Source organism: Simochromis diagramma, unplaced genomic scaffold, assembly GCF_900408965.1.
Source record: "Simochromis diagramma unplaced genomic scaffold, fSimDia1.1 OVJJ01000061.1, whole genome shotgun sequence".
In the NCBI taxonomy this organism is placed as follows: Eukaryota; Metazoa; Chordata; class Actinopteri; order Cichliformes; family Cichlidae; genus Simochromis; species Simochromis diagramma.
This window is the reverse complement of record NW_024386945.1, coordinates 2,890,782-2,911,910: the sequence shown is the minus strand read 5'-3', so window position 1 is coordinate 2,911,910 and position 21,129 is coordinate 2,890,782. Positions and strand designations below refer to the sequence as shown.

Genomic DNA, 21,129 nt, shown 5'->3' with positions numbered 1-21,129 from the left:
TGATTTAAAGGTAAAGATCTCCTAGTGGAGCAAAGTTTGCAGGTGGTTGCAGTTTTGTTGTGGGAACTGTGGCACATTTGGGTCCAATTCATCTCCTTTCTGCTCTCTTTATACCTGATGATTATTTTCAGTGTACAGACAGACAGTCACTACCTTTGTTTTTGTTTGTGGTCTGTTGTGCGCAGTCTTGACAGTAACCAGGCCATTCTGCTTGCTCGGCATGTATCCTTCTGTGTGAATAAGCACCCAATTTCCTCACCACATGCTGTTATTGCCTCTCGTCCAAAGGGAGATTGGGCTAAGTAACTAACCACAGACTGATTTTGTGGTGTTTTATCACCCCTGATGAAATTAGAAGGGCCTTGACCAGGCTGAGGTAGAGAGAGAAACAGACTGAGAGAACAGGAGAGAGGTTGAACCCTGCTCAGCTGTGTGATAATGCATCTGTTTTATGTGTCCAAGCAAAGAGCTCTCGAAAATAGGCTTTAATGGTCCTTAGACAGTAGTGTGTATTCGAGAGGCACACAACATTATGCTTGTGGTCAAAGCCGATTGTGAATACAATGGGTAAAAGTTTCTTTTCATCCTGTAGGGGTTCACAAAAAATACCACAACATTAATTTAAGTTTGCTTTGATACTTTACTGGTCAAATGTTAATTAGATTACCAGACAAAAAATGAGTTACATATGTTTATAGGTTTTTTTCATATGTTTCCATATTAAGGTCACAGGTTTTAAAGTCTCATTATCTTTGCCACTGTAAACAGAGACGCTGTTTGCCTTTGGTCAAACTTCAGTGTTTATTCAGGTTTTATTGCAAAAAAGGATTGGACTTTGTGAGGACAAAGCATGACTGTTATACTTCTGCACTCACTGTGGCAGGAAAGAAGAGTGGGTCATTAGGGTTAGGCGGTTTAACTTCTCACAAGTGCTGCCATTGCAAGGTAGCAGCCTTACGTTTGCGATAAGACAGTCCGGTGTGTTTGTACAGAACTGCGGCTGACCCTTTTAAGAGTTGGGGTTTGAGAGAACTGAGATCTGTGCTGAAGCTTAGAATGGAAGGGAAAAAAAAAAAATCATAGACCCAGTGTGACAGCTGTAGGTTCATGCTTTCAGTGTGACAGCAAAAAACATTTCACTTTTGTAAGAAGAAGCATTTGTTTATACAGTCTTGCTGTGTTTGTTAAAATTTCCATGGAGGAGTGTGGCTAGCTGTAAACAGAATAGTCCCAAAGAAAGCTGTCTGCTGTCCTGGATAAGCACAAGGAATTAAATCAGCCGCATGCGCACTGACACAGACAGAACAACAACTTGTATAAACACAACATGTACACACTGCAGCTGCAGACATCGTCAGTCAATCCCATGACATCGGAAATGAGCAACTGAGTGACTCTTGTGTTTATTATCAGACAAAAAAAAAATGACTCATAAAGTTCATGGAAGAGCGATGAGTGTTTATATGATTTTTTGCGTAATGTAGTTAGTTCCCCCCAATTTTGTCCTTCAATGCCGGTACTGTGCATCCTGCCAGCCAACTCTTCCGGCATTCAGAGCATTCACAGAAACTGAGGTCACATGCTCAACTGTTATTTTAATTGCACTGGGATATTATTGATTTTTAGCATTGATGGAGCTATATCTGGCACAGCAGTATAAATTTCTCTTACATCACAGATCACATTCTCACTGTTCTAAGTTACACCACAGCCCTGGTTGTTGGGCAATACTTGTCACTATAATCAAAATTAAACCCACATACTACCTTATCTATAGCCTATCCTCTGTAAACCATGCAGGGATCCATAGTGACCATGTTTGTAGAGCAGTTCAACAGAAAAGTGCGTTTCCTGCTGAGTTTATAGTGCCTGGTTGTTAGCCAACCCAGAGTAGCCTCATCCTTTCAACCAGCGTGTGATTACAGAGCTCCAGGCTATATCATACAGTCCTTAGATGAAACGGTAGCAGGAGAAAATGAAGGGATTACTTTGACTGACAGGATGCACATCATTTTTCCCTCTCCTCCAAAATCTCTTGTATAACCATTCCTTCTCCCCCTCTGCATTTCCTGAATGAAATAACAGGTTTCGTCATGTAATGAGTAGATCTATTATACATTTAGACCAAAGAATAGTCCTGTGTAGATTTCACTCATCTTTGACCGTCTTTGACCTCCTCATTCCTTTCACTTTTTGATTGATCTTCCTGTAGCCTGAGTGTGCCAGCCATGTTGTGCCAATGTTCTCCAGATAATGGAGAGACCATGCCAACTTCTAGAGTTATGGCTGCCGTAGTCTCTAACAGCCTTGTCAACTAGCAGCAGTACTTGACATTCTTTCTCTTTTTCATACACCATCATTGATTCTATCCCTGTTTTGGGTTTCGGTTTCCCTCTGTCTCCTTCTTTCTTAGACCCTTTCAGCATTAGTCACCTTGACCACTGAGCCATGCCTTAGGACTATGATCCCAGTTGAACAAATGATGAAGCTGTGGATGGAGAAAATTCATATTACTACACATTATATGGAAGGTCTTCCTGCAGTGTTTCACACACATATGGAACATGTATGGAAGAAGTACTTAAATTCACACATTTCTCCCCACTTGCAGATCAGTTTGCTGGTGTTTTACTGTGGATTTGGCATGATATTTTTTGACAGAAGGTTCAGTCCATCGGTGCCTTATTCTGACTTGGCAGCTGCACACCAAAGGTCAGAGTCCATGCTTTGTTTAGCAGACTGCAGCTACAGGCAGATAACGCCTCTGCGGGGAAAGTCTGCTGATTTTTTTTTTCTTTTTTTTTTTTTTTTTTTTAAGTAAATCAAGGCAAACCAGTACACATAGACACATGCTATGATGATGCAGCTGCTTGCATCCACACATGCACACGCAGTTTGCGCTGGAGTGCGGTATTGCTTGGTTTAATGTCATCTGTGTCTTTTTTGGTTCGGCTGCCTTTACCTCTCTTATGTTCGGTGCTACAGCACAGAGTTTATGCAATCTGATTTCACCAAGGCAAGACGAACTGAGCCTTTCATGCATTTCATTTCTACTCACAAGACGCGCAATTGCCCACTCGTTCAGACCAATGCCCCTTTAGCTGTCCTTTGCACCTGCTACCTGGCGCACCAGCCAAGTTCTACATTTTGCCAAGTTCATTTGTCTGCTTCACCGACTCTTAAATTTGCATTGAGATTTGGCCACTATGAAGTTGCCTTAGATATGAGAAGAGCTATTGGTAGTTACGAGTTTCAAAATATTCGCTTTGCTGAACTGCCTAAATTCATAATGTCATGTAAGAGATCAGATGAATTGATTTTATTCAAATGCTTCTTTCTCTGCTCAGTTCACGATAACCTCTTGAAAGGACAAAATGCTACTGTTTTTACAGGTGTTCAAAATATTGTGAGCTGTGTGTTTGCAAATTTCCTTTCTTCAGTAATTCATAGGAAAGTGATTCAATTTCAGATACGCAAACCACTGAAACACACCCCATCTACTTTAACTTAAATGGATCTCTCCACATCTAGCTTCCATTATACTATTATACAGACTTTCAAAGTGCGAGGACAGCGCAGCATCCACCGCGTGCGTCAAAAGTAGTTAAGGTCCTTCGGTTTGATAAAATGTGTATGATGTCAATCAAAAAAAAGCCTGATTCAATTTCAATCTGTGTATGAGCTGAGGTCTGATCCTGTGGTCTCCCCTGACATCCTGCTTTGTTTGTTTTCTTTGCCCACTGAGGATTTGCTCTGCTCTCACTAAGGCCCTTTACAATTTAGATTTATGGAAATGCCTCCTAATAGAAATCTGCTCTCATCGGATGACAGACAGCAATGATGAGACGTACACCACATATGACTATGCTGGGATTGATTGAGAAGATCATGCCTCAGGATTCATCCTTCAAATGAACAAAAGCATGTAGAGGTTTGTTAGTTTTGTCAGTCAGAGCAAGAATTGAGAGGGAAAAGGAGTAATTCATTTACATTGAAGCTGCCACTATGTATTTGTGTATCTTTCATTGTAACTGTGGATACGTACGTGTCTAAGCTTGCATGAAAGTACAAGTTTAAATGTGTGCATGCCTGTGTGTTAGGAGAATGTAGCGGCTGTGGGAGCGGAAAAAAATAATTAGAGTAGCAGTGACACTGTAATCTCTTTAGTAAATGTTACTGGTTTTAGCTGCAATACCAGTGTGTTAAGTTTGTGAAGTGGGAGTGGAACTGTGTAGAGACAGGGTTAAAGGGAAGGATTAGGTACACATGCCCTTGTTTGCACTGGGGAATAAGCGTCTATGCTAAGTCTTGACTATACCTGATGAAAAATGTTTTTATGTAAGTTTGTGGTGGGTTGTTCTAATCATTTTTATGTGTTTTCATTAAAATAATGCTAAAGCTGGGGCACGACTGTGACTGCTTTCAACAAATGCAGCTCATTGACAAGCAGTTCAAGGCCTCTCTGTACGCCTCTAAACTCAGATGCTCATGAGCAAGTGCACTGATATGGGTCACTAACAAAGATAGTGCTATTAAATACTGGATGCAAAGTGCTCTGTCAGAGTGCCCAGAGAGCTCATGCTTAATTGTGAGCAACTGTGCATTAATTTACTATGCATCGCTAAATTGCAGCTCTTTCAGCCATAGCTCAGAGCCTCACACATATCATGTCAAAAGACAAACAACAACTAAATGGCTTATAAAAAGGTCAAATTAAAACATTTACACAGTGATGGTTTTAATTTAGCGGCTCTGGACTATTTTTTATGTTATGAGGAAGGCTTTAATGACAGTAATTTCCTCCTGGTTATTAGGGTTTATCTTTATGGTGGAATTTTGAATCGTTACACAAGAAAATATTGGGAATAACCAACCACGTCCAACATCACAGCACAGGAAACCAGACAGAATTAAATGATAGTTACTGGAGGGCTTGTGGTTTCTGAGGGTGTTTTCCCTTTCTGTTGCTATTGGGTCGTAGCAGGAGAAAATGCTATGTTTCCTTGCAGTGGCTGGAAGGATGGATGAATGGAGAATAGTTTTCCTGGAAGCTGACAGATCGTAATGGCACTGGAACAGAGAAATTCATTTCCTATTGTCACAGAAGAATGTATGAATAGAACTCCAGCTCAACAACATAAGATACTAACGAGGCCTCTCATTATTTCTTTTCCTGATAGCAGAAAAGAGAGAAGACTAATAGACAAACCTCTACTGCTAATACTTTTTATCGGTTCCTATAGAAGGAGATCTCCCTTTGGGGAATATAAAACTTTTTATTTTTACTGTCCAAATTGCCACATCCACTGAAAAGTTTACCAGGAAATGAATAAAAAAATCCAACATATTTTTAAACCCTTAACTGTACTTTTCCTAACTAGATAGTTGAAGAAGGTTTGTTCCAAATTGTGTCTTTGATTCGAAGCATATCACTTTCACTTAAGCTTTCAAATTTCATGCTTTACATTAATCGTTGAGGGAATAACACATTAATCCAAGGCATGAAATTACAATCTCCCATTTCCTTTTTGTTTTTTTTGTTTTTTTTTTTTAAATTCAACAACAATGGATTCAGCACCATAAATGGATTTGGTTTACATTCTTTATCTTCTGCAGTACAATTGCTGTAAATATGAATTCAACAGATGAAGCAAATTTGGCTAGAGTGTTAAGAAGCTTAGGATGTGGAGAGAATAAACGGGGGGGAAAGCACAAAAGCAGAAGACCTGCTGCCTATTTGAGGGTGATGGAGCTTTAGGGCTGCTCCTGCTTCAAAGACAAATTCCTTCTCTCCTGTGCCATTTTGCTAGTTGCTGGACTACCCTCAGGCTGTTTCTTCCCAACCATCATTGAGGGTTTACTTAGCTCTCGTTTTGCATTTCGCCTCTCCTTTATCCTTGTCCTGTACCTAATGTCGCTCTTTTGCATCTTTTTAAAGTGCTACAATCCAGCTCTTTTGGCCACAGTTGGCACTGTCACAGCATCATGCCCAGTGGCTGGGGAAATCACCAGCATTTCAGCAAGAGACCCACAACCAGTCACAGTGACAGTGCACATGCAGCCAGTGGGACCAGTTTGTTTAACAAGCACTCTGAAGCAGCCTGGCTGAGTGTGCCAACACAGTGTTTTGTGTGCCTGACTATTCATTATGAATGGGAAGTTTTGCAAAAACTGTCTTTTCTCCAAGCCATGATCACAGCTTGCGTTTGTGCGGGAACGTGAGTTCTCTTCCGTCTCTCTTGACATGAAGATTTTCTTTCTTTGCCTTCTACGTCTGCCAAAGAGACTGTCATATGAGTGTGAGTCTTAAAATGGAAATCTACTGAGAATGACCATAAAGAATTTTGTTTTGTTATATAATTTTTTTTTTCCATTTTATATTCTTATTTGACGCTGACAGTTTTGTCATCATGGCAGTCTATCATTCTTTCTGTGCCACGGCCACAATTGTGAAACATCTGCACACTGAATTTATTTCAGGAACAAGACTTTTTTTGGTTCATCCGCTTACCCTATGTTTAAAAGACAAATAAAAAGTCGATTGTCATCCGTGCCTCAGCATTATTGGCAAAAATCTCATGTAGTGAAAGTCTGAATTTTTATTCAGAACTACTAGCTGCAAATGTGCCTATATTCTAGTTTACCTGTAATTCAATGTCAACATAGTCATGCCCTCTTCTTTTTCCAGGTCACTAGTTAACTATGTTTAAGTATGAATAATTTCTGGTTGCATTTATATGTTAATTTTCTTTTACTTAATTCTGACTTCTCACAAACAAAAGAAAGATATGGCTTTGAACTAAAGAGCACACTGGGGGATCGAGTTTTGTTCGTATTCTTTTAAAGTCTTCAGCTGCATACTACTGTGGAGTGCTATGTCAAGTGCAACAAAGAGGTGGTCATGCAATCAGCTTGAACAAAGACTTCATTCCCTGTGTTATTGAAAGCAATATGAGGGGATAACCTTTTTGTGGAGGTTTTTATTTACACCATTCAGTCACTCTTTTTCTTTGCATGGGCAGCTGTTGCCACAACATAAGAGACTGATGCATAATTTTACTCCTGACAACTGAGGAAACGTAGGAAAAATAAAAAGCAGAAGAAGAAAAGATGGATGGCCTTAAAACATTGTATATACATACGATTAAAGCGTGGAGGTGGAGCGTAAGATCTAAAGGGCAAAAGGCTTTGGGGCTTGAGCGAAAAGCTAGCTCAGCAGGAAACTGATTATGCCACCAAAGGGATCCACTTTGCAAATCTACCATGTACAAACTCAAACAAAGGAGCATGGCAGCATGCAGGCAACTGAAAGTGAGGGTGGGGGTCTGACCCTTGCTGTTTTTTAGAGTCACTGGCACTTTTATGACCATGCTAATAAAGTGCTTTTGGGACAGCGCACCTCCCACGCCTCTGCCTGTGCACACACACCAAGAACAGGTTGACTGGGCTTTAGGACCTGTGTTTCTGGACACATAGATCAATATGCTTCCTTAGGGTTATATTTAAGATGGTGCTGTGTAGTATACTCGATCACAAGGAGTAGGGAGGGACCCTAAGATGGCCATTAACGGATTTGGATTGAGGTCTATGAAAGGGCTGACACGGTTCAAAGGGACCCCTAAATTACTGCTGCAAATCAAACCTGCCTTGAACACGTCACAATGTAAGCTGGCTATTCAGTATCTTCCCATACAATGTTCCCTCCCCTTTTCAGTTGCTTGTTAATTCAAGGTGCAGTTACTGATTATTCAGGCCACATCTTTTCACCCTTGATTCTCTGTGCCCTCGCTGCTGGAAATGCAAATCTGGAGCGTGACAAACGACGTAGGGCCGTCTCTGACACATTCAAGCCCCCGGCGTCCCCATGTCACTCCCCAGCTTACCACCTCCAGCGCCATAGTAATTACCCTTGTTGGATCGCTACGCCTAATCGTACTTGATTTTAGGATGCACTGCCATTCTCTCCACTTGTTAGCCCCTCACACTACTTGGTTCTGATAGAGTACACCGATAATACTTGGGGAATAAGACACACTCATACATACATCAGATGTTCTATTAGTTAATCTTTGCATGAGGATGTTTTGTATATATCTATTACAGTGGAGGGATTAATTATAGGCAGCACAAAAATCACCTTTAAATTAATCAGTTGTGATCTGAGCACACCAGTATTAGAGGAACTTGATTTATAAACAATGAATAAATAAATAAATTGTATAAAAGAATAATTAATAGATTCAGAGTCTATAAAAATGAGCCCCTTAAAGAGCAAGAGTAGGGGTGTGTGCAAGTGGCTTCCAATTTGTTCTCAGTTTGTTCCAGTAATGAGATCCAGGCCGTCTTTTCCAATGGATGAGATAATTAACTCCTGGGGACAGACTGCTTGGTTTTATAGCACATGGAGAGAGATCTTTACAGCCCAGGCAGAGCATGGTTGCATTAATTGTAGCGTGATACATTTTGACTAATATAGTATATCAAAATGGGCAACTGATAGGGGATGTGTTTAAAGAAATCGTGAGGATGGGGTCAGTATAATAATAAAAAGAAGAGAATGATGTTTTAAGGATAACGAAGCACACAACGTTAAGCTGTGTACTAATGTTTCTGGTATGGCATGATCTCTAATATTGAAGATGTGTTTTAGGTTTTCCTTTGTAGGTAAGCCCTATCATCTGGAGATGACGTGATTAGACGTTGATGGTCAAAGATCAAACATTAGGTCACTACAGATTAATGTATTTTCTGAACGAAATATTCCTTAAATCTGCCCCAAATATTCACTTGCACTCAGGGATGAACTGATTAGATCTTGGTGGTCAGTAGTCAAGGCCACTGATGTTATGCCCATCCCATTTGTGAATGGAATATCTTTGGAAAGGTATTTGGAATTTTGTCCAAATTGGACACAATTATTTACTTTGATTTAAAGATAAACTGCCTAGATCTGCCCTGGGAAAAGTTTCGGCTACTAAAATCCTCATAAAGGGTTATGGACAATAACTCAGAAATACAGATGCTAATTATGACAATATTCTAAACCATTTCTAATAAAATAAGTGAATATAATACATGTGTAAAAGGTTAGCTTCACTGAAGTGTCACATTGTTTTGGAAGAAAAAGACAGTCAGTCTCACAACACAGTGACCTTGCTTTTAGTGAGCAATGCCTGTTTTGGCCTTTTTTCTGTTCTTGGAAACCTCTTACTCAGTGTGTGGTGACAGCAGCAGCGCTAGCATGAGTCAGGTCAGGCTAATTTCCGTTGCTGTAACCTGCCCTGTCCTTTGGAATGTGCACCATAATGGTTTCCACCAATTGTCTATTCTCCACAGCTCATTGCTTTATTAAATTTGAGCCTCTTATTCCTTTTCACTTTGAAACGCTCTTAAATGCATCTTCTTCGTGTGACATGTAACTCAGCTGTGACAATTTACAACTTTTCTCTTTGTTTCTTGTTTTCTTTTACAGAAACATGTGAAAAACCTTGTGAAGCTTGACCTGCAAGATAGCCTTCAGCAACACAAAGGCAAAGGTCTCCTCCACGTATTCATTACATCCATTCTCTCAACTCCCTTAGCGATTTCCTTCCAGGCCTGTTAAACATGGAGGGCCAGCAAGCATTTCGCAGAACTTTATCACTTAACCCTAAAGTGGGACCAATGGCTGCTCTACTAGGCTTCTGGCTCATAGTAATACCTGCTTTATCCAATGGGCAGACTTTTACTAGTTTCCACCCTGAACGTCGGGACTGGGTATTCAACCACCTGACAGTTCACCAAACCACAGGCGCTTTGTATATTGGAGCAGTCAACCGTGTGTACAAGCTCTCAGGCAACCTGACTCTTCTAGTCTCCCATGACACAGGCCCAGAGGATGACAACAAGGCGTGCTACCCTCCTCTGATTGTCCAGCCTTGTTCTGAGCCCCTTGTCTCAACCAACAATGTCAACAAGCTTCTCTTAATTGATTATTCCCAAAACCGGTTGCTGGCCTGTGGCAGCCTGTACCAGGGAGTTTGTAAACTCCTCAGATTGGATGACCTCTTTATCTTAGTGGAGCCTTCCCACAAGAAAGAACACTACCTCTCTAGTGTGAACCAGACTGGGACTATGTATGGGGTCATTGTGCCTTCGCAGGGCCAGGATGGGACCCTGTTTATTGGCACGGCGGTAGATGGCAAACAGGACTACTTTCCTACAATCTCCAGTCGAAAGTTGCCCCGTGACCCAGAATCCTCTGCTATGCTTGACTATGAATTGCACACAGATTTTGTGTCCTCCCTCATAAAGATACCATCAGACACACTGGCACTGGTCTCTCACTTTGACATCTACTATGTTTACGGCTTTGCCAGCGGCAGCTTTGTTTACTTCCTGACTGTTCAGCCCGAGACACCAGAAAACAGCATGTCGTCAAGCGGATCCGGCAGTGATCTGTTCTACACTTCTCGCATTGTTCGCCTCTGCAAAGATGACCCCAAGTTCCACTCCTATGTTTCCCTGCCTATTGGCTGTGTGAAGAGCGGTGTTGAGTACCGGCTACTGCAGGCTGCCTACCTTGGCAAGCCAGGACGTGTTCTCGCTGCATCACTCAATATCAGTGCCCACGATGATGTGCTCTTCACCATCTTCTCTAAGGGCCAGAAGCAGTTCCATCGCCCACCAGATGACTCAGCGCTCTGCGTCTTCACCATTCGTGACATCAATGCACGAATTAAGGAGCGCCTGCAGTCCTGCTACCAGGGAGAAGGAAACCTGGAACTTAATTGGCTGCTTGGGAAGGATGTGCAGTGCACCAAAGCGGTGAGTTATACTAAATGGATGACAAACACTTCATGCTTTACATGCATCCATCCACAGATCTCCAGATCATCCAGAGTGTGAAAGGGAGAACAATTGAAATAACCCTCTTCCATATGGTAACAATGTGAAAGAGGATTTGAAAAACTTGAAACGCTTGTCATTGGGAAATATTATTGGGATAGTATAGGAAATAATATAAGGACACTGATAAATTGGCGAATAATTACTTGCACATTTCTGTTTTGCACATTCGTGTTTGGACGAATCAATTTATACTTTTTTTTTTTCCTTTTAAATTCTTTGAGCTTCAAGTAGCTGAAAACCAAAAAAGAGCTATTCATTTATATAATAAGGTCTGAAATTTTTATAAATTGAGCAACTTCTACATTTAGATTCTTTCTGAAATATGCTGGTAAACAGTGAAGGGAATTACTAAGTCCTCTCAGTGAACCAGAAAAACACAGCAAGTTGTGCAAGCGTATGCTGGTTTATTTATTTATTTATATATTTTTTAAAGGCAACAATCACCCAGAAATGCTTTTGAATGCCTAGTATTGCATACTATTTTACAAATGACTCTCCTACTGCACTCAATTATTTCAAATTGTTTTGTAGCTTTGATATCAGAAAATATCCACTTTCAAGTACATTTCAATAAGAGATATTCATAAATTAGAGAGGATTTATTTTTCTTGGCAACCATCAAAGTGATAACATTCTCCTCGAGCACAACACAAGTAAACACACTCCCCTTCTAGAAAAATAAAGTGTGTGTGTGTGTGTGTGTGGTGGGGGGTGTCGCTCAAGTTACTCTGCTTCTGATGTTGGCATAATGTAGATCACACAGCAGACTATTCCTTCTGAAATCCCCAATTATGCTATAATACAAGGCCATGTATCCGTTACATGTTGTCACGTACAATTAAGGTTTCGCTCGTTCCCAGGAGGCCACAGTCCTCTGTGCTTTCATTCTTTAATTGCAAATAGGAATTTAAGAATATTAAGAATTAATGACTGGCTAAGTGTGCATGTGTGCTGTATATCTGTGTGTGCATAGGAGACACTTTTAATACTGGGTGTACAAGCAGTATGTGAAGTGTGGGGTTTAATGATATCCCTATCCTTCACTATGATGAGAACCGCACTGATCAGCTTCTTTTGTTGCTAACCCCCCTGGGGAACTCAGTTGACCACTGCTATTAAAATCAGTAAATTCCCCATTAGCACAATGTCAGAGGTGATTGTCAGGAGGAGGGAGACATTATCTCAAACTAGCTGTTGGACTTTATTAGCTCTGCTGAGAAGGCGGAATAAGATGTTGTAAGATGCAGAGTTGGCAGAAGAAGGGGAAATAGTGGTATAAACTGATGACACTGGGAGCCTTTTAAACTGTTGGAGCTCCATTTGGAATATTTTTCTAGTTTCCCAGAAGATTGCCCAATCATGTATGTGCATGTTTATAGTTGCTAGTTTTTATCTGCAAAGCTGCACCCCCACTTCATTCTTTAGGCATTTATTTCCAGTAATGCATTACACTGCACCAAGCATTGTATATTTAGCCGCAGTCACATATAAAACGTAGTCCTTAAGACCAAGACTGGCTACTAAATCCATAGTACAATGTGGATTATAAAGACAGATGTCAGTGCATGTGGAACTCGTATAACCTGTCCCAAATACATTTAACACCCAGATATGTCAAACATGCTGACATTGTGTGCTTGATGTTAAATCCTCAACTTAAGTAGTGTGACTACTTTCAAGTACACATACTGTATGCTTCACATCTTTCTTTCTTTTTTTTCTTAAGTATGTTCCTATGTGACTCTGTGTGGTATTTTTTTAGTGTTTGACATCCATCACAATGTGAGGTTCTTCAAGGTTAGACCAACCCAAGTGTATTTTAGCTAACTGTTAACTGTACCTTTCTTGGTTTCTGAGTAAATTACACATGCAGCTTCAGTACCTCTCGTCTGGTCTGTTGTAAACAGCAGGTAGCCAGCGAGCTCAAAGCAGAGAACTTTAATTATACCCCCAGCTCTCATTCTTGCAGACATTTTACTGTGTTCAGTTACATGCAGGCCAAGGCTGAGGCTGGGAATGGAACTGAGGCTGAGCCAGGGGATTCAGATACAGCAGCCAATCAAAGATTTATCACCCAGCCATCCAGCCTTCTGCCATCTGGAGATTCACACCATCTCTGTAGTCAATCCCATGGAGTAGAGCCATGATGGGATTCTTTCTGTATCACACTGTGTGTGTGTTTGTGTGTCCATGTGTCACACTATCCTCCTGTCTTGCTTTTTTTGCTCATGCCCTTAGAACTAATTAACCACTTGTGAAAGCAAAGTGGGACTGGAGTTGATAAATTTGATATACTCTGAGAGGAAAAAAACTCTGAGAGCACATATCCTGTCACATCTAAACAGGGTAGCAGCTATTTTCTCAGCAGAAAATTAATATGATTTCATGTTGTGAGATGTTCAATAAGGATTAATCGCATATGTTTAATTTAGGTCTCATGTAAATTTGTCTCTTGAAACAGTGGTATAGAAAACTACATTTCTGCACTACTCATGAGATTTATTGTAAGTCAGCAGTAAAAACACAATGAAACAAAAAAATCTGCAAGAAGGTGAACAAGAAAGCTCAACCACATGGACTCCAGGGGGATTTGAGCTGTCTGCCAAGTCTACTAAGCATACATCATCTGAACAATCTAGATATAATCAGAACCAAATGGTTAGGAGCCCAACAGACCATATGTGGAATAGCTGCATGATTTTCAGGGAGTATATATTGATAAGCCGATGTCTGGAACTCACGGCTGTTCCTCAAGATAGCTGCTAGCTTTCCCATCTGATTCATACCGTCTGTGTCATCAACTTGTGTTTAAGAGAAGCCTAGAACAATTGCATACAGTACATTTGATGTTATCACCACATGAGACATGAACAATGTTAACTCACCAGATTGTTTTTTTTTTCTTTTTAAATACCGCAGTAGTACTCCATAGCACTCTGTGCTATTTTGGGCAAAGGGAATAAAAGGAAATGCCACAAAGTGAGGGGCGTGAGGATACAAGCGGAGGCGATTATTCCCCTTCAGCGTTATTGCTCTGTTCATGAAAATATATGTAGAAAGGTTGTACAGCCACTGTGTGAGAGACAGAGCTGCCTTCCACACAACACAGTCTGCTTAGACCATTCTGACAGTGAAAAAGACAGAAGCAGGGATAGAAAGGAGACGGATGAGAAATGTGAGAGTAAGAAAACTAATGAGTAGGGGCTGTAAAAAGGGGATATATATTTAGAATTTGAATAAGATAGAGTTTGTGAGCAAGGGACTATGGGATATACACATGTAATGCTTGCCTGGCCATTTCACTTTAGCCTGCATGGCACATTGAGGCCAATGATACTTGGTGACTGTCAGCTGACCTGATTCAACACCAGACAGATCACTGTCTTACTTCTTATTCACCTCCTCCTCATTGCCTGTATTTTCATATCTTGAAAGAACAAGAAGTTTTCATTCTAAGCAACTGTCTTAAGGCCCAAATTTTCCTTAAGAGCTGAATTTAAATTCACTGAGAATTCACTATAGCAGTTGTTTTCTAGTGAATAAGTAAATGTTATTAGTGCTTCTTTGGTTACGTGCGCATTTCTATGTTGCATAGTTATCACGCATTGTGCTCGCTAATGCCCACTGTTATCGTGCAATATGTATATTTCTGCTGTGATGTTGTGATAGGCCAGGGTAATGAGCCACAGTGAGAGCAAGGTGGAGCTCAGTCGGGTGGAGCTGATACATATCTTTCTGGTGTGCCCGAAAGAAAAACGTTTGTCTGGCTAAGAGACTCACGTGAGCAATTCCTCCTCACTCTGACCTTCCTCTTTCCCTCAGGCTCACCTCTCTCATCTGCCCATCTCAAACACTCTCTAACACTGCCACTATTTCCACAACTTTGGCCATCACTCTCGTGTTTCAGTCTGTCACCTTCATCTTTGGTCCTTACTGAGCTGTCTTGTTTTATAATCCTCTGTATCTCAGCCTCTCTTTACTGCTGTTGCCTCATCCTGTAACTCTGTCTTTCTCTGGTGTATTTTTTTTCACTTCCTATTCCTACAATTCAATTCACTTTAATTACATTTTATTTATATAGGGCCAAATCACAACAATAGTTTCCTCAAGGCACTTACAGTATGTTTAATTTTAAGGAATTATTTGCTTAATGTCACATATTACCCTGATAATCATGATCACCATTTTTTTTAAACATTCTTGTTATTAATTTGTAATTCATAACCTTTTTTCTTCTGTCTTTAGCCCGTGCCCATTGATGACTCCTTCTGTGGTCTGGACATCAACCAGCCACTTGGCGGCTCTCAACTAGTGACTGGCCACACTCTCTACACTGAGACTCGGGACCGTATGACTTCTGTGACCTCTTATGTCTACAATGGCTACTGTGTAGCTTTTGTGGGTACCAAGAGTGGACGCCTGAAGAAGGTGAGTACCAACTCCCTTCCTCTTCTCATCCAGCAGTTAAAGGTCTCTTGTATAAGTTCTCTGCTTGTGTTATTACTGTGATACATAGGGAGTTATACTGCTCAATAGTCCAGAGGGGACTGCCACTGTGAAGTGGTCCTATTTCTGTGTAGATGGATGTTGGTCACAAGGAAACATAGCTGCTTAATATTTAATCCCAGCTGTCAAAGTGTCAGGGAGGTGTAATGGCAACAGCTAGCTCACTGTAGTGGTCATTACCAGTTCCTTGTTAAGTGAGCTCTAGTGTTGCACTGTTAAGTATCCTGCACTGAACCATTAATTTTAATAGGCACCTTTCTGCTTTGGCCCACTGAGAGCCAAGGGAAAGAGCCAGCCCATGCACTGAAATTCCTAGTCTTGGTGAGAGAATACAAAGGCTACAGAGGGTTAAGGGCTCCTGGCCAGTTAATAATAATAGATTTCACACCCTAGCTACAAGAAACATGGTATTACTGTGGATTTATATTTCACTGGGAAATCTACACCACAGCTACGCCGTAATGGCAAATCCCTCTGAGACCTTACATTGTAACTTACGGTGTAACCTGACGTGCACCTCCATAGAAATGTGTCTACAAGTCTCATCAATGCAACTCACAACTATTCCGATGGGCTGTTCAATACTGTTGATTCCTTATATGCATTTCAGGCAACTTTTTCGCTGCAGTTGTTGAATTTTCAGTGAGAGAATAAGAATCATGATCTCAATATAAGGAGTAATAATCATAGCATCAATAAAAGGATTTACACATGTTGGCAAATTCCTAGAGGAGGATGGGTGAAACTATTGGAATGGACATGAGAGAATGTGCAAAGAAGTGAAAAACATTCAGGAACAGAAGAAAGAAATTTTAATTGTTTCTGCTGGTTGGCACCACATGTAAAACACTGGGAGACAACTGCATGGTAATTAACACGTAATGTCACATGCATTAGTATAAATGTCAGCAATGATGTTGGCCACATATGTAGGTTACGTTACCGGCTCAGAAGTCTAAATCAGTCATGAGATTAAACTTTTGACTAGCTGGAATAAATAGTGCAGAGGAGAAGTGCTGTTAAGTGCCGCTCTGGGTTCTGGGATGGAGAGTTTGATTGTCAGTCAGACACATCTATGATTTATTGATTGTTTTCAAACAGCTCTTGCACTCTTGTGTGACACTGACATTCCCCCAAACAGCTGATTAGCTATATATATTGTTGGACATTGACACTTATTATTTTTATGGTTATTTTGGCTATTTTTAAAAAAAAGTATATGTTACACCAATGTAATGCATATAGTTTTAATATACAGACTCTCAGCTTTAACTTAAACATAAATAGTGTACTAACCACTAAACAATTGTAAGTGTTGCTATACACAGTCCCCCATTCTCAGGGGCCAAAATGTAGTTACCTGTCTGGTAATATTGTGTGATATACTATATGTATGCATGGCTTTGGTTGAAATTTGAGTTTTTCGGGTAGGCCTATCATAGTTGTCCTTTGTCTCGTGTCCAGACTGCAATTAGACAGCTAGTTGAAGGATATTGATAGATTTATTGACCTTGCTTCTCTCATTGGGCTGACTGTCTCAGTGTCATTCCGAGATCACAAATGTCAGGAGTGGAACATAAATGTCAGTGTCGTGGGTTATTTTGGTCTTCATTTTTCCATTATTAAATCAATTTACTAATCAGGCTGTTGTGTAGAGAATATTAATTTGACTTAACCCCCAGTTTGAGCTTTAAATAATGTCAACTTTTTTTTAACCTTTTCATCTGTTTCAATTATTTGCAACAGAGGAGTGTTTTCCTCACTCTGTTGCTTGCATATGGTGTGTGTTTGCCTGTTTCTTTCCACACTCTTGTCTGTACCTGCCGCTCGCAATCACCCATTTCCTTCTGCTATGTCCTTAGTCTGTTTCCAAATCCATGCAAAATAGCCTTCTGTGCATCTGTGTGACTACATACAGAGGCGTGACTGTAACCACAGTAACGCTAAGGTGGGGCAGGAATTAACCAGGATATGAGAAGCGCACCTAGACAAAAGGTACCACGGTCCAGTGGTCAGAACATAAAAAAAGCAAGCAGTCACCCACAGAGAATGATCCCATGACACACAGAATATGGTTTCACTAACAGAGCACATTAGAAAGTTCAAATGATGTGTTGTCTTAATATTTATGATTATAATAATCTTCTTACTATGAGGTGGCTGAAGTGAGAAAATAGTGGAAAAAATTTAACTCTGTTAAAATATTCTCAGTAATGTGAATGAACTCAGCACGAGATTATATTAAGTGTAGAAATCAAAATGATGTCTGCCATAATGAAATATTAATTGTATATTTCTGTGACATTCCCAAAACTTAAATTGCATTTTGCGTTGTTAACTCAGGTTTTTACTGCTAAATAAAAGGTTGTGTTTTAGTGTGGTCTTGCTGTCAAAGTAAGTTTGGAGGACTTCAATTGAACCTAATTTGCTTTTGATCGCGTGAGAATATATGCACTCTTCTGCTGTGCAGAAATTTGCAAGCAGATGTGCTGTTGGATAGTGAAACGTGATGATTTGCATGAACGCAAATGATCAACAATGTACAAGCTCTGACTGCTGGGAGAATGACAGAGAATCGGGATTCCCCTGTGGCAATTTGCAGCAGCTTTAAAAAAGCTGTTTTCATGTATAATGACTAATCAGTAATTAAGAATAATCAGTCTGTCCGAAGTATGCATTGTTTACACTGAATGTTATTCAACACCCTGGCTATCCCCTCCACCCCACCCTTCTCCCAGCCTGCCCTGCCATGCCGTGACACAGGGAGGGCAGAGGGATTGGGTGACCTAAAGAGTATGAGCTACAGTTTCCTCTGCAGAGGGATGATAAGCTCCTACAGAGTTGCATGAGACACCTACATGGAGTAGGATGCTGGAGGCTTCCTGCAGATCTGAGCATGACACAGCTAGGGTGACAAGATTTGTTGCTTTGCTGGTGATACAGTACTATACCTCCAGCTCTTTCATGCATCCAAGAAAGACAGACAGATGGGGAAAGGGAGGGGTGTGGTGCACAGGGATGCACGATTACAGGATGTGAGTGTGAGCCACGATGAGGAAAAAATAGGAAACAGAGTAGCAGGAATAGGCATCTTTAGAAGAAGAAGCAAGAAGGTACTAGGGGAGGGAGGAAGAGATCGTCGAAATGTGAATTTTGTGCCGCCAAAGAAACCAGGGCTGCACCACTGCTTGTAATTGGATTGGCTCCCTTCCCAAAGAATACCCCCTCCCCATCCTTCCACTCAATGCTTCCCCATTCAATCCCACTCCTCCTTCCCTCCCTCCCTCCATTTCCCTCCTGCTTTCCCTGCAGATCAGCTCCCGTATATGCTGCTGTTTCCTTGGCTTTGCGGGAACATGGCAAAGCATGAGGGATGATGTTGGTGGATATCGCTGCCTGTGGCAGGCTTTTGTAGGGGATTGATTGAGGAAGAGGGGTTAAGAGGGTGGGGGAGTAAGCAGACACCAAAGTAAGAAAAATGCATATATAGTGTGGCACACTGCAGGAAACAATAACACTACACAGGAGTCTCATACAGTGCTGCAGCAAAAAATATTCTGTCGTGATGTTAACAGAGTGTGAAGTCATTGCATTTTGCTGAGAGATGTTGGAACAAATGGGCATCTCATATACTTTATGAACTTAGTCTATGCTTGCAGTGAAATTCTCTAACACATAGTACTACAATGCATAAGCTGTGTGGTTGAATGTGTTGTGAGACTTCCATAAATTGGTTGTGGACTTCTGGGTGGTGTTCTTGAAGGCAGTGATTGATGGTGGAGGCCAGTAGGTGTTCACCTCAGCAGAAAGCTGTAGAAGACGCCCAGTACACCAACCCTTATGAATGTGTTTTAGCGATTGGAAAAACATTATTTATCCCAGTCAAAGCTATCATTACAGATCTTCTAGTGAGGTGGTAGTCCTGCTCTTAAGTTAATGTATTATTTAAATTCTAGAGCAAGATGTAAAGTAATTGTGTCCAGACTGCATATTATCCACATCAGCCTCTATCATCTATGTTATCATGCTTATGTACACAGAAACCAAAGATGGCTCTGTGGGTTAACTTTATAAAGATAGGCAATCTGCTATGCAATTGGACACACATTACCCAAGAATTGCATCATCCAAGTTAAAACTGACTGTGTGTGGTTCACTTTTTGCCGGGGAGGAGGCATATCCCATATGGGGACTGGGATTGGTGGGAATCAACGATGGCATTGTGGAGCAGAGGAGCTGCGGAAAGCATTGCCTTTGATATAGATGGGGATGGAGGGCACTGCTGCACATGTAAAATTAGATGTTGAAAGAAGCCAGAACAAAAAATGAATGGGAAAGTTAAAGCATGTTCAGCAGAGGGGCATTCACGATTCCCATCTTAATTGGAATCAGTTCACAGACAATGAGAAGAAACATCCTCTATCCCTGTTTTTCTCACAAGCTCAACAGAGTTGTTGAACCTGGGACCATAGGGATACATTCCCAAATGGTAGGCTCCCATGTATTCTAAATCCTGCAAAACTATTAAGATCTAAACAGGCTTTGTGATTACATTATGAAAAGGTAACTGAGTCATGAAGGATTGGCATAATCTGTATAGCTATTGTACTGTACACTTTATAAACAGCAATTATCTTAGTAAATGTCGGCTAGTTTACCCTTCAGTGTTTTGGTTTGGATTAGGTGAACAAAAACCAAAAATGGAAAAGTTTGTTGTTGTTTTTTTTCTGTCATGCCCTGATGAATAATGGGGTAATTGGTTTGGATAATATGTTTTGTAGCTAAAAGAGGCAACTTAAAAGGGTGGTTCAGGTGTTTAACTGGACAAATGTCCTGTAGATCTGGTTAACGTAGCAGAGTGTGCGCAGCTTACTCACATGGCTCCCACAGTAGCCTGAAGAACAGCAGGGTTGTGTGTGTTGTGTAGACAGTGCTGTTGGGGGGGGGTCACTGAGGGGAACAGCTGATCACAGGGCATAAAGTATTCCAGACTTAAAAGGCTTGTAAATGCAAGCAGCTGCTACTACAGGGTCCTGGTGGACAAGTGACCATCCTCCCTCCAACCCCACTCTCGCCCTTCTATGCTGTGGTTACCCCGAACAGAGAGGGTGATCTTGCAATGAACCTCAGTGAATTATTTCTTGGATTTGTTGCTCTGAGAAAGAATACGATCAGAGCAACTTGGGTGTCTGGCATTATCAGCCCAGAGGCTGCTCACCTGTCTTTGTGTGGCCTGGCTTTGCCTGGCATGGATTTTTATGTGAAATTGATGGATTAGCTCAGCAAATTTACTCACTGCTTTCCAACCCTTGACTTTTGTTTTCACTGTAGCCCGGCTATGTTGTCTAAATAGTAATGCACAAGGATACTGGGGCAGTAATGAAGGAGAGAAAGAAAGTAGAACAGGTGGAAAAACTGAGTCGGTGAAATAATAATAGACACAAAGATGAACATCTAGAGTAAAAGAGGGAGAGAAGCACTAACTATCATTGAGGATGATGTCCATAGCAACAGCTGAGGCTCATGGCAACAACTGAAAGGAGGCCCATCCTGTTCCCCCAGGGGTACAAATTATTTTGAAAACAGAAGTGAGCCATCCTGTCACCTGCATCCCTTTAAAACGCGCTAACACAGAGTGACTATGTGGAAATATGAAACCTAACCTCTTTTTATGGAAAATATTCAGTTGTTGTTCATAATTGCAAAAACGAATTCCAAAAACCTAAAAACACA

The 21,129-nt window shown here is 40.9% G+C and overlaps 1 protein-coding gene across 6 annotated transcripts in view; it reads left to right on the top strand.

The window, feature by feature from the left end:
* plxna2 (plexin A2) overlaps window positions 1–21,129 on the top strand; it is a 159,480-nt gene that overhangs the window by 14,935 nt on the left and 123,416 nt on the right. For all 6 annotated transcript variants that reach the window (XM_040038137.1, XM_040038135.1, XM_040038136.1 and 3 more), the window contains 2 exons: window positions 9,473–10,806; window positions 15,136–15,318. In XM_040038137.1, coding sequence (XP_039894071.1) covers window positions 9,607–10,806; window positions 15,136–15,318 — 1,383 coding nt within the window. In that variant the 5' untranslated portion in view covers window positions 9,473–9,606. The remainder of the gene's footprint in view (window positions 1–9,472; window positions 10,807–15,135; window positions 15,319–21,129) is intronic.